Below are 13,081 nucleotides of genomic sequence, written 5' to 3'. Positions count from 1 at the left end.
GGGCTCCACAGATGAAGCATCTCACATTTCTTATCGTGCGCCTGCCCGAATTTGGGTTCAGGCAATTCGGACTCCCGCCCCCTTCCGTTGATCATTAAAACGGCGCTATTTGTCTTCTTCGTGGGGTTCTGAGAATGGGTCTCGATTCGTGGTATAAACGATTTCCCTCTGCATCTACCCTTCCCGGGAATATACTAATTCGAATTGTTATTTTTCCCCAATACATACATTCATGGATGGGTGCCATTCTGAGTTCCATTATAAAAGAAAGGTATAATAAAAAAATATATAATGTACTTTTAACTACTTCTTGAATACAAAAACAAATTTCTTTACAACTAAATTTTATTAATAATTTATTTTTTGAATGAATTTAAAATATAAAATTTTGGAATTTTTTGAATGAATTAAAATATAAAATTTTGGATAATTTTCCTTTTATTCTTTCCAATAATCTTCTTCAAAACATGTTTATTCCCCCTTTTTTTTTACTGTCATCACCCTTCTATTCCCTCTCCAACAAGATACAATCTTGTATCAATTTTATTTACATGATTTATTAACTTGACAATTCAATACAAACTATTATTTGGGCACCACCACATAACATTTTTTTTTATACCATAAGTTATCTGATTTATGACGTTTTATGAGCCAATAATGCTATTATTTCTCTTCAAAAAAAAAATGAGGGAAACATAAAAAAAAAGGAAAACATAAGAGTTTTATCAATCGTATAAACAAAAATACTATATGATTGGAACATTATTAATCTGCTCTTTAAGATACATATTATTCCAACATGAGATTTTCAACAATTTTATATATTATATCAATGAATCTATAATTAATTTGGGTATATTAAGAATTTTTAAACAATGTTAAACATTATATCAACGAATCTATGATAAATTTGGATATACTAATTTTGATATATAAAAAAAAACGTTACATATATATATTTCACTGATTATTACAAATATATTTCTTTTCAATCCCATATAATTCTCATGGGATTTCCAACAACTTTATATGTAATATCCATGAATCTATGATTAACTTGGATATACTAATTTCGATATTTTTTAAAAAAAACGTTACATATATATATATATCACTGATTATTACAAATATATTTCTTTTCAATCCCATATAATTCTATTTGGATTTCCAACAACTTTATATGTAATATCCATGAATCTATGATTAACTTGGATATACTAATTTCGATATTTTAAAAAAAAAACGTTACATATATATATATTTATTTCATGGTATTGTTGCATAGACACATATATTTCCTTTTAATTTCATATAATATCATTTTGCTCCAAACACCTGATCGTAATCTTTTTTGTTTCAAACACCTGATCGTAATCTTCCTGGCTCCAGTCCCCGTTTTAGTTGGTCCCGATGCCTTATTCCTTCTCTTTCTTCAGAGAATTTTACTCGACTTAATTTATTTCCAATGTTTTCTACGATCACCCCTGATTCCCACCTTCTTGTATTTCCATATATTCTTGCCCACACAGTTTGTCCCATCATAAATTGAGGTTTCTCAATTATCTCCCTCTCAACCTCTTGATGTAGTTTTGGTTTTAATAAATCCAATAATATTCTGGTTCGCCGCCCTAAAAACTTCTCTGCTGGAGACTGTTCTTCTCCCTTTCGACTGTTGTTATAATAGGCTACGCTATCCAAATTTCCCACCTCCATACTTTGATTTTCTTAACCAGCTCTTAACAAGTGCTACCATTCTTTCTGCCTGTCCGTTCGAGCTTGGATGGTATGGCGACTAAAACATGTTTCGCCCCTGTTTCCTCAAAGAATAACTTGAATTGACCACTTATGAAGGCCGGACCCCCATCCGAAACTATTATATTAGGTACTCCAAATCGGGCCCAAAGTTTTTTTAACATTTTTATCACGACTTGAGTTGTCAATCACCTCACTTCTTCGTACTCCATCCATTTGGAAAAAGCATCAACCACCAGGAGGTATATCTTGTTTTCAAAGTCGAGAAAATCTAAATGAATTCTCTCCCAAGGTCGTACCACCTTCGGCCATACGCTTCTCTTGTCTTTACGAGGCATACTGGCCCATGAATTACACATCAAACAACCTCGGCAAATATTTTCAATTTCTTTATTCATGCCAGGACACCACACATACTCACACCCCCATTGCTTCATTCGCTCAATCCCTTGATGTCCAGCGTGTATCATAGATAACACTGCGCCTCTCAATTTCAATGGTACTACCCCTCGGTTTCCTCGGACCAGACATTCATCCACTATGGACAGCTTTTTTTCTATGCACTTAAAATGTTTATCTCCCTCTCTCCACGGTCTCTTTCCCCTAACACTCCTTTTATTTCGCATTAGTTCGCGATCTTTCACAGTGATTCTTCTTAGTTCCTCCTAAGTCACTGGACCACCTCTAGCTATCTTCGCTATCGCTCGAATTAGTCCCCTTTCTTACCTTTCTTCCACTTCTTCGGATCCTATTTCGCTTTCATCTTCTCCCGCCCCACATTGAGACAAAATATCAGGTAAATAGTTTTCCCTCCCCCCCTATATTTCACCTGCACATCAAAACTGCCAACCAGTAATAACCATCTTTGTAAACGAGGAGACAACATCAGCTCCTTATTATCCTTTTTGAAAAGATGGACTAAAGGTTTGTGATCTGTGTAGATTATAAATCTGCGTCCAATTAAGTATTCCCAGCACTTGGTCAATCCAAAAATAACCGCCAAAGCCTCCTGTTCGATTACTGAATACCTTGTCTCTGCTGCTTTAAAAATTCTTGAGAAAAACAAAATAGGTCTCTCCAGTTCGTCTATGTAATGAAGCAAGGCTCCACCCACACCCCTATTTGAAGCATCCACGGACAATATGACTTCCAAATCGTTATTAAAGCATACTAAGATTGGTTCTTTTCCAATTTTACTTTTCAACTCTTCAAAGGCCTCTTCCTGCTCATCTTGCCATATAAACTTTTCTCCCTTTTTTAATAATTTATATAATGGTGCCGCTATCCGGGCAAAACCCTCCACAAAACGGTGATAATAGTTTACCATTCCCAAGAAAGCCTGTAACTCCACTTTATTATTAGGTCTCAACATGCTTGTTATGCTCGCCATATTTTTGTCCAACGGCTTAACCTCCTTTCCATTGATTTTATGACCCAAATATATAACTTCAGACACTCCTAATACACTTTTTTCTGCGCTTGCCCGCAACCCTTTATCCCTGATTCTTTTGAAAACCTCCTCCAATCTTTGCTCATGCTGTTCAAGAGTTTCTCCCATTACTAATACATCATCCATGTAATAAAACACTCCTTCTAGACCTTGGAAAACAGCTGCCATTGTTCGTTGAAAAATCGGAGCCGACACGCTAAGTCCAAATGGCAATCTACAGAACGCAAACAATCCCTTCGGCGTAGTAATGGCCAATAGACGCTGCACCTCTGGCTTCACCCGCAATTGTAGGTAGGCATTTGAAAAATCCACTTTTGAAAAATATTTACTTCCTTTGAGACTGGCTAATATTTCCTCAATTCGCGGCAAGGGATATTTTACTTCCACCACCCACGGATTTAACGTGACCCGAAAATCTGCGCATAAACGGAGCTTTCCGTTGGCCTTTTCCACCGGTACCAATGGTGTTGCCCATTCGCTATATTCAACAGGACATACTATGCCTTTTTGCACCCATTGATCTAACTCCTTGTTCACTTCATTTCGCCATTCAAACGGTATTCGCCGTAACGCACAAAATTTTGGTACATGTCCCTCCTTCAATTTGATATCTACCTCATAATCTCTTAGGCATCCCAAACTTTCTTCAAAGATTTCCTTATAATTATTCACGAATCTTTGCACTCCCTCTTGCACCTTTATTATCGCAAATTCCATTTCTTCATTTCGAAATTCCTCGCCTTTTTGTCGCCCTGTCTCTTTCTCCTTCATTATTATTTCTTGATTATATATTCTTTTGGTATTTCCTTGTTTCCTACCATCATTATCCGACCATTCTTTCTGCAACTTTGTTTCACCCTTTGGAACTTCATCTAGTTTTACTTCTGATTTTTCATTATCATTAATTCCTTCCTTCCTTTCAGCATCCTCTCTTCCCTCTTTTCTCCTAAAGTCGCGACAATCCCTATAATTCCCCCCGATATCTCCCCTATAATTCCCCCCCCCCCCCCATATCTCCCCTATAATTTCATATTTTTATTATATTTTCTTTGTGAAAATAAATATATTATATCAATAAAGTAACTATATTATATCAATAAAGTATATTATATCAATAAGGTTTATTATATCGAAATTTCTAAATATATAACCAATAAGAAAAATATATATAGAAATAGTAAATTGGTGCCGTGTTAAACACTAGAACCTGGAGGTTAATCGCGCAGAGATTTACATATATTTTTAAGCGAAAAAAAAGCGAAAAAAAAGCGAAAATTAAGTTAAAACGTTAAAGCGTTGATAAATTTTCAAATATTGTCAAGCGAAAAAAGCGCTGACATAATAAATTAAAACGGTAAAGCGTTGATAAATTTTCAGATATTGTCAAAGCGAAAAAAGCGCTGACATAATAAGTTAAAACGGTAAAGCGTTGATAAATTTTCAGATATTGTCAAAGCGAAAAAAGCGCTGACATAATAAGTTAAAACGGTAAAGCGTTGATAAATTTTCAGATATTGTCAAAGCGAAAAAAGCGCTGACATAATAAGTTAAAACGGTAAAGCGTTGATAAATTTTCAGATATTGTCAAAGCGAAAAAAGCGCTGACATAATAAGTTAAAACGGTAAAGCGTTGATAAATTTTCAGATATTGTCAAAGCGAAAAAAGCGCTGACATAATAAGTTAAAACGGTAAAGCGTTGATAAATTTTCAGATATTGTCAAAGCGAAAAAAGCGCTGACATAATAAGTTAAAACGGTAAAGCGTTGATAAATTTTCAGATATTTTCAAAGCGAAAAAAGCGCTGACATAATAAGTTAAAACGATAAAGCGTTGATAAATTTTCAGATATTGTCAAAGCGAAAAAAGCGCTGACATAATAAGTTAAAACGGTAAAGCGTTGATAAATTTTCAGATATTGTCGCGAAAAAAGCGCTGACATAATAAGTTAAAACGGTAAAGCGTTGATAATTTTTCAGATATTGTCAAAGCGAAAAAGCGCTTACACAATAAGTTAAAACAGTAAGGCGTTGATAAATTTTCAGATATTGTCAAAACGAAAAAAGCGCTAATACAAATAAAAGTGAAACGAATAACCGCTGTAAAATTTACAAGAATTAGTAAGGCGGAAAGAGCGTTAAAACAAATAAAATTGAGGCGAATAAAACGCTGTAGATTTGTAAAAATTTTTAAACTAATAAAGCGCTGTTACAAAGGAAATTGAAATGAATAAAACGCGGGAGATTCGCAAATATTTTTAAAGCGAGTAAAGCGCTATTTAAAAAAAAAATAAAGCGAATAAGTCGCATGATATTTGCAAATATTATCAGAGCGAGTAAAACGCTATTACAAAAATTATACCAGTAGTGTAAGATTATTAGTTAAATTGCTGAAATTTAAAACGAATTTTACATTAATTTTCGTGAATTAATTAGTGGAAACAGAATAAACACAGAATAGTGTTTTTAGTTTGAAATATCATACAAAGAATATTAGTGATATATAAGTTTTGGCCATTATATTTATGTATATGTGCTTTATAGGAATATTCACAGTCCTAATCATATCTTATCTCTTAACTCTCCAAGTGATAAAAATTTTTATTATAAAAGTTATAGTTAATTTCTTGTGAATTGATTATGAAAAGTTTGAAATTTATAAAATACTGGGAGATCCAGTATAATATTCTTGGAGCACTTGTCATTTTAATAATATGGATATGTAGTTTAATTTTTGGAAGAAGAATTAGAAGGAGTAGGAATGTAAGGATTAAGGGTCAAACATTGACCATCGAAGGATATAATGGAGAAGAAGATGTGATGGGTAAGGTAACATGGTTATCTGTACAGGAATTGATCAAAGGATGGACTGATAGTAGCCTAGGAGAGTTGAATATAAATGATAGGATTGATAACACGCAAAAAAGAGACCGTTATAGAGGGTAGGGATATAACAATCAATTGGGGCCATATAGATTGTCAAGAGAAAATTCGCAGGGAAGACGAGTGGAAATAAGGCCAGGTTTTAATCCACGGGGAAGAGAAAATTTAAATTGTTATAATTGTGGAAAACAGGGTCATATGGTAAGAGATTGCCAAGAAACGAAATGTTTCGAATTTGAAAATTTGGACATATAGCTCCTTATTGCCCGGGAAAACGTGATAAATTACGTTGTGCGGGTTGTGGACGATTTGGTCATAATAGGGAAGAATGCAATGTTGCCAATTTCAATACAAGGGGCGGTTTTCCACAGAGAGATATGGTTCAAATTGCTCCAAATGTAAGAATTCTTGATAGAGGGAAAAATGAGGATATAGAAATATCCGATTTAACGGAGAATAAAAGTTTAAATAATATATGTTTTTGATGCCGCAAGGAAGGACATGTGGCGAGAGAATGTCAGTATTTGTGACTATATGATAGCAAAAGATATACCACAGAGGTCGAGAAGCAGTGGGTCAAAGAAATGGAAAAATTTAATTATGGGAATAAAAGGGAGAAGTCGAAATGTATAAATATGATCCAAGAGGAAGTAGTGCATGATCCTTGCCCTAGAGTATGGATTAATTTGAATGGGAATATGGTTTGCATGTTATTTGACACCGGGGCAGCTATCTCTGTGATGGGATATGAGAAATTTCGGAGTATTTGGTCGGAGGGAATGATTAAAAGCGAAGACATCAAGATCCGGCAGTTGGATGGATCAGAAGTAGCCGTGATGGGAAGAGTAGAATTAAAAGTGATGTTGGACAATAGAGTGGAGATATTGGATTTATGGATAATTAATCGAAGAATAGAGACCGTATTGGGATGGGACTGGATCACGCGAATAGGTCCAGATTGTAATTTTTGGGGTATATTAGCTTGGTGCGGTATATTTGTACCTATTGAAAGAAATGAGGGAAATCAATATAAGAATTATTGGCATAGAGATAGATTACCTGAAATTGAAACCTTTTTGGGGGAAGAAAGGGGTGGAAAAGGATATATCGGGGGGAATTATAGGGGATATATCGGGAGGAATTCTAGGGGAGATATCGGGGGGAATTATAGGGGAGATATCGGGGGGAATTATAGGGAAGATATCGGGGGGTATTATAGGGAAGATATCGGGGGGAATTATAGGGAAGATATCGGGGGGAATTATAGGGAAGATATCGGGGGGAATTACAGGGGAGATATCGGGGGGAATTATAGGGAAGATATCGGGGGGAATTATAGGGGAGATATCGGGGGGAATTATAGGGAAGATATCGGATGAATTATAGGGGAGATATCAGGGGGAATATTATGGGAGATATCGGTACAAATTCTTCTTTTTCAGGGTTTTTATAACCCACATAAATAATAAAAAAAATAATATTGATAAAAACAAATAATATTGATGAAAAATAATATTGACAAAATTATAATATTAAAAAAAAAACAATATTAAAAAAAAAACAATATCGATTTAAAGAATATAAGTAATAATAAAGAAAAACACATACTAAAGCATGTTTACCACAAAAATAAGTATTAATAACATGTGTAAATATAAATTTAGTGGAGATGTACCAATGAAAAGTGACGTTTGTCATAATCGTTATTTTTAAAGTTTTTTGAATTTTTTTGAAGAAAATATGTTAAAATAAGTATTAAAAACATGTTTAAATAAAAATTTAGTGAAGAAATCGTTATTTTATAAGTTTTTTGAATTTTTTTGAAGAAAAATATGTTAAAATAAGTATTAAAAACATGTTTAAATAAAAATTTAGTGAAGATGTACCATAGAAAAGTGACAATTGTCATAATCGTTATTTTATAAGTTTTTTGAATTTTTTTGAAGAAAATATGTAAAATAAGTATTAAAAACATGTTAAAACAAAAATTTAGGGAAGATGTACCATAGAAAAGTGACAATTGTCATAATCGTTATTTTATAAGTTTTTTGAATTTTTTGAAGAAAATATGTTAAAATAAGTATTGATAACATGTTTAAATAAAATTTAGTGAAGATGTACCATAGAAAATTGACATTGTCATAATGGTTATTTTTAAAGTTTTTTGAATTTTCTTAACGAAAATATGTTAAAATAAGTATTAATAACATGTTTAAATATAAATTTAGTGAAGACAATGTTAAGTGACAATTGTCATAATCGTTATTTTTAAAGTTTTTTGAATTTTTTTGACGAAAATATGTTAAAATAAGTATTAATAACATGTGTAAATATAAATTTAGTGAAGATGTACCAATGAAAAGTCACAATTGTCATAATCGTTATTCTTAAAGTTTTTTGAATTTTTTTGACGAAAATATTTTAAAATAAGTATTGATAACATGTTTAAATAAAAATTTAGTATAGATGTACTCTAGATAAGCGACAATTGTCATAATCATTATTTTTAAAGTTTTATGATTTTTGTTGACGAAAATATGTTAAAATGAGTAATAATAACATGTTTAAATAAAAATTTAGTGAAGATGTACTATAGAAAAGTGACAATTGTAATAATCGTTATTTTTAAAATTTCTTTGATGTAAATGGGTAAAAATATAGATTGTAAAATTAAAATTGCCTGAGTATATGCCATAGAAAAACATATGGTAATAATAGATTCTTCCCCAAAAACAGGAGCAAATTGGCATTTTATTACATCCGTTCATCGGGTCAGAAAATAATATGCAAAATTTATATCATAATATCTAATCCTAAGTTAGAAATTATTATTTTTTTACCAATTTTCACTAGACAATCTTGTTTAAAATTTGGGTAAACTTTTTTTTCTATTTTAAAATCAATATCGATGCAACTTAACTATTTTCGTCAAAAAAAATCAAAAAACTTTAAAAATAACGATTATGACAATTGTCGCTTATCTAGAGTACATCTTCACTAAATTTTTATTTAAACATGTTATCAATGCTTATTTTAAAATATCTTTGTCAATAATCAAAAAACTTTAAAAATAACGATTATGACAATTGTCACTTTTCATTGGTACATCTTCACTAATATTTACACATGTTATTAATACTTATTTTAACATATTTTCGTCAAAAAAATTCAAAAAACTTTAAAAATAACGATTATGACAATTGTCACTTTTCTATGGTACATCTTCACTAAATTTTTATTTAAACATGTTTTTAATATTTATTTAAACATATTTTCTTCAAAAAAATTCAAAAAACTTTAAAAATAACGATTATGATAAATGTCACTTTTCATTGGTACATCTTCACTAAATTTATATTTACACATGTTATTAATACTTATTTTAACATATTTTCTTCAAAAAAATTCAAAAAACTTTAAAAATAGCGATTATAGCAAATGTCACTTTTCATTGGTACATCTTCGCTAAATTTATATTTACACATGTTATTAATACTTATTTTAACATATTTTCGTCAAAAATATTCAAAAAACTTTAAAAATAACGATTATGACAATTGTCACTTTTCATTGGTACATCTTCACTAAATTTATATTTACACATGTTATTAATACTTATTTTAACATATTTTCGTCAGAAAAAATCAAAAAACTTTAAAAATAACGATTATGACAATTGTCACTTTTCATTGGTACATCTTCACTAAATTTATATTTACACATGTTATTAATACTTATTTTAACATATTTTCGTCAAAAAAATTCAAAAAACTTTAAAAATAACGATTATGACAATTGTCACTTTTCTATTGTACATCTTCACTAAATTTATATTTACACATGTTATTAATACTTATTTTAACAAATTTTCGTCAAAAAAATTCAAAAAACTTTAAAATTAACGATTATGACAATAGTCACTTTTCATTGGTACATCTTCACTAAATTTATATTTACACATGTTATTAATACTTATTTTAACATATTTTCGTCAAAAAAATTCAAAAAACTTTAAAAATAACGATTATGACTATTGTCATTTTTCATTGGTACATCTTCACTAAATTTGTAATTACACATGTTATTAATACTTATTTTAATTTCTTCAAAAAAAATCAAAAAACTTATAAAAGAACGATTATGAGAATTGTTACATTAAAATATTATCCTTAAAAAGATCATATAAAATAACATCAAAAAAGTTTCATAAAATCCACCTCATTTAATAATAAATAGATAATTTTAAAAAAATGATAAAAGATTTCACCTAAAAGATTGTTTATTTATCTAATAAAATTTACAATATAATTCCTCAATAAAAGATGTATTTACAAAGAAGATTGTGAAAATCACTAATAAATTATATTATAAAGAATATTACATTTTTACAATATAGCAGCATATTATTTTTTTATTAAAAAAACATCAAATAAATAAATTTATTTTCATTTCAAAATATAATAATATAAATAAAAAATATTAAATCATATCATGTTTATTTGTTGATAATAATAAAATATTTACATTAAATATAAATAAAATAATTTATTTTACTAAAATAAATAAATAAATAATAATTAATGCTAAGCATCGATGCAGAATTTTGACTAATTTATTTTAGCCAATTTTTAGGCTTAGCCAATTTTTAGGTTTAGCCCATTTTTAGGCTTAGCCAATTTTTAGGCTTAAGCCTAATTAGGTTTAGCCGATTTTTAGGCTTTACCTAATTAAGCTTAGGATTTTTCCACCTAAAATCTCGGCTAAGCCGTTTTTTAGTCGGCTAAAATTAGCCGATTACGCAACACTAGTCGCCCCATGATTGATCCAGATTAGCTATATCGGGCGTATCTACTTCCTCTAGGACTCTAAGGAGCGTCGACGCTCTTATCCATGGTAAGCTTTGATCAATTGGGGGTAGACCCTCCACATTGATATCGTGAAGTATGTTGTGGCTGATTCGTCCAGGATCCATTGCCGACTCGGGATATCTGTTTGGTTGTTTTCCGAAGCGATCCAGGTAAGGTTCCTAGTTCACTGTACGTATTGGAGAAACCCTATTGAAAGCATGATTTTGGCGATAAAGGTTTCACAAGCTGGGGATCTTGATTCGCCTTTCTTGACAATCGTATAGGCTACCTGGCAATCCGTGACTATTGAAGGGATCAAGTTGTATTTATTCATGCCGAATTTACATCCAACCCATATTGCCAGTAGTTCTTTCTGGTTGATATGATGTGCCGAATATTTTGGGATTCCCAGGTATAACTTGGCTTCTTCAAATGTAAAGGATTATCTTTCCTCTAATCCTTCAGCGATGCCCAAGTGGGTGTTGGAGGCGTCGACGGGATGATGGCATTTATTGGGAAGGTTAATGGAAAAGGCTTCATTAATGCGGCAATGGCTGCTACTGCCTTGGGATAGGCGCGAATATAGTCTATTGGTGGCGTTTTGTCCATGTCCAACATAGTGTGGTAGTATGGTGCGAACACCCTGGACAGGCCAGTAATTGAATATGTGTAGTGGTTGAGTATTCCCAAGACCTCTAAGGCTATGTCCTTCTCGAATGACATGGCCTGCAGAGTATGTTTATAAAGGATAATTTGGCAGAAGCGTAACCTTTTCTTATTCTCGGGATCAACTGTCGCTGTTTTATTTTCGAAGTCTATGTCTATTCCTAATCTTATCTTGCTGGTGGGGATGGTAACTGACTTGGTGTGGTTGACTGTTAATCCCCATAAGGTTGCCATGTTTAGGAAGGACATCGTATCCTCGTATACTATATGATCGTCTGCATGAAAGATGATAACGTCGTCAAGGTATACCGAGAAATTGGCTTTTTTGAGTGATTTATTACACAAATCCAAGACGATGTTCTGAAGCGCGTAGGGCGAAAAACCGGCCCCCATTGGTAGTGTTTTATATCGATGCGGTCGCCTTAGCGAATCCAAAGAATCTGCGCCTTGATTGTGCTAGCGGAATCGAATAGAACGCGGATTTTAGATATATTTTTGTAGCTTTTCTTGCGCTTGCGAGCATAGGCGCTATCATGGGTATCATCTTTAATCTAAATGGGTACTTGATAAAGTTCTTGGAGACGTTGGAGAAGTCAGATATTACCCTAGGGGTCCCATCTTGCTTTGGTATAAGAAATAGCGGGGAACAGAAGGTGATGTCTGTTTGCTCGATTACTCCTGCTTCCACTAGTTGGTTAATAATAGATAGGTATTTTGAAGCTAACCTGATGAACCTATTTCTGAAGTATCCTCCATGATCGGCAATAGCTTGATTATCGTACTTGGGAGTGCGACTTTGTCGGTAAAGGAAGATTGTAGTGGCCTCAAGGCAAAGGACGAGAGATCAAGTCTGGCATCTAGATTGAGTGCGGTAGCGTCAGTAGTGTCTATACCCATTAATCTTAGCAGTTTGTAAAATCTTCCCATAGTAGCACTGTCAACCGTCGGCGCTGACGGAGGCAAGACTGCTCCTACGTATGGGGAGACCCTATCCATGAATACGTTCGCGAGGATAATAGGTTCACAATTGTGATCGAACTGTTCTGTGGTGGGTAAGTCAGCTGACGAAGTTTCGCTGCCGTCTTGTCCAATATCGTCGTCGTCTTGTGGTTCCTCATCTGGGGCTCCTCCTGGCAAAAATTTTTGACGCCTCACATCTCGGATCCATTGACGTATGTGTTTTTTGTCAAGAGCTGAAATGCAAGTATTAGCCCAGGGCGCCAGAGCCGCTGCAATTCCTAGTTCTTGTGCTGAGGGAGAGTGAGGATGAACTCATTTACGGTTAAGTTTGGACCCTCGTTTCGTGCCAGCTGACCTGACGGAAGAGGCGATGACAGGGAATTTGTCTCTTCCGGTTGTCCCCGGTTTGTGTCCACCTGCGTAGACTGGGGCGGAACGAAAGGGCTGCTGAAGTGCCCCTGGAGCGATCCCTCAGACAAATTTGCACAGACTGTTCTGGAATTCATATTTGATTTTGTCCCAG

General features: G+C 32.9%; 1 protein-coding gene across 1 annotated transcript; it reads right to left on the bottom strand.

The window, feature by feature from the left end:
* Positions 1-1,943: 1,943 nt before the first annotated feature.
* LOC135926852 (protein NYNRIN-like) lies at positions 1,944-2,381 on the bottom strand. The gene has a single exon (XM_065462784.1). It carries the CDS (start codon positions 2,379-2,381, stop codon positions 1,944-1,946), a length of 438 nt encoding a protein of 145 aa, XP_065318856.1.
* Positions 2,382-13,081: the final 10,700 nt, after the last annotated feature.

The sequence above is a fragment of the Gordionus sp. m RMFG-2023 genome, chromosome 3 (genome assembly GCF_954871325.1).
Source record: "Gordionus sp. m RMFG-2023 chromosome 3, tfGorSpeb1-WG-v2, whole genome shotgun sequence".
Lineage (NCBI taxonomy): Eukaryota > Metazoa > Nematomorpha > Gordioida > Chordodea > Parachordodidae > Gordionus > Gordionus sp. m RMFG-2023.
The sequence above is the reverse complement of the archived record's forward strand: the minus strand, read 5'-3'. Positions and strand labels throughout refer to the sequence as shown.

Bases quoted from the DNA above. Each gene is read 5' to 3' on its own strand.
- LOC135926852 (XM_065462784.1), bottom strand. From the start codon at position 2,381: ATGCGAAATAAAAGGAGTGTTAGGGGAAAGAGACCGTGGAGAGAGGGA.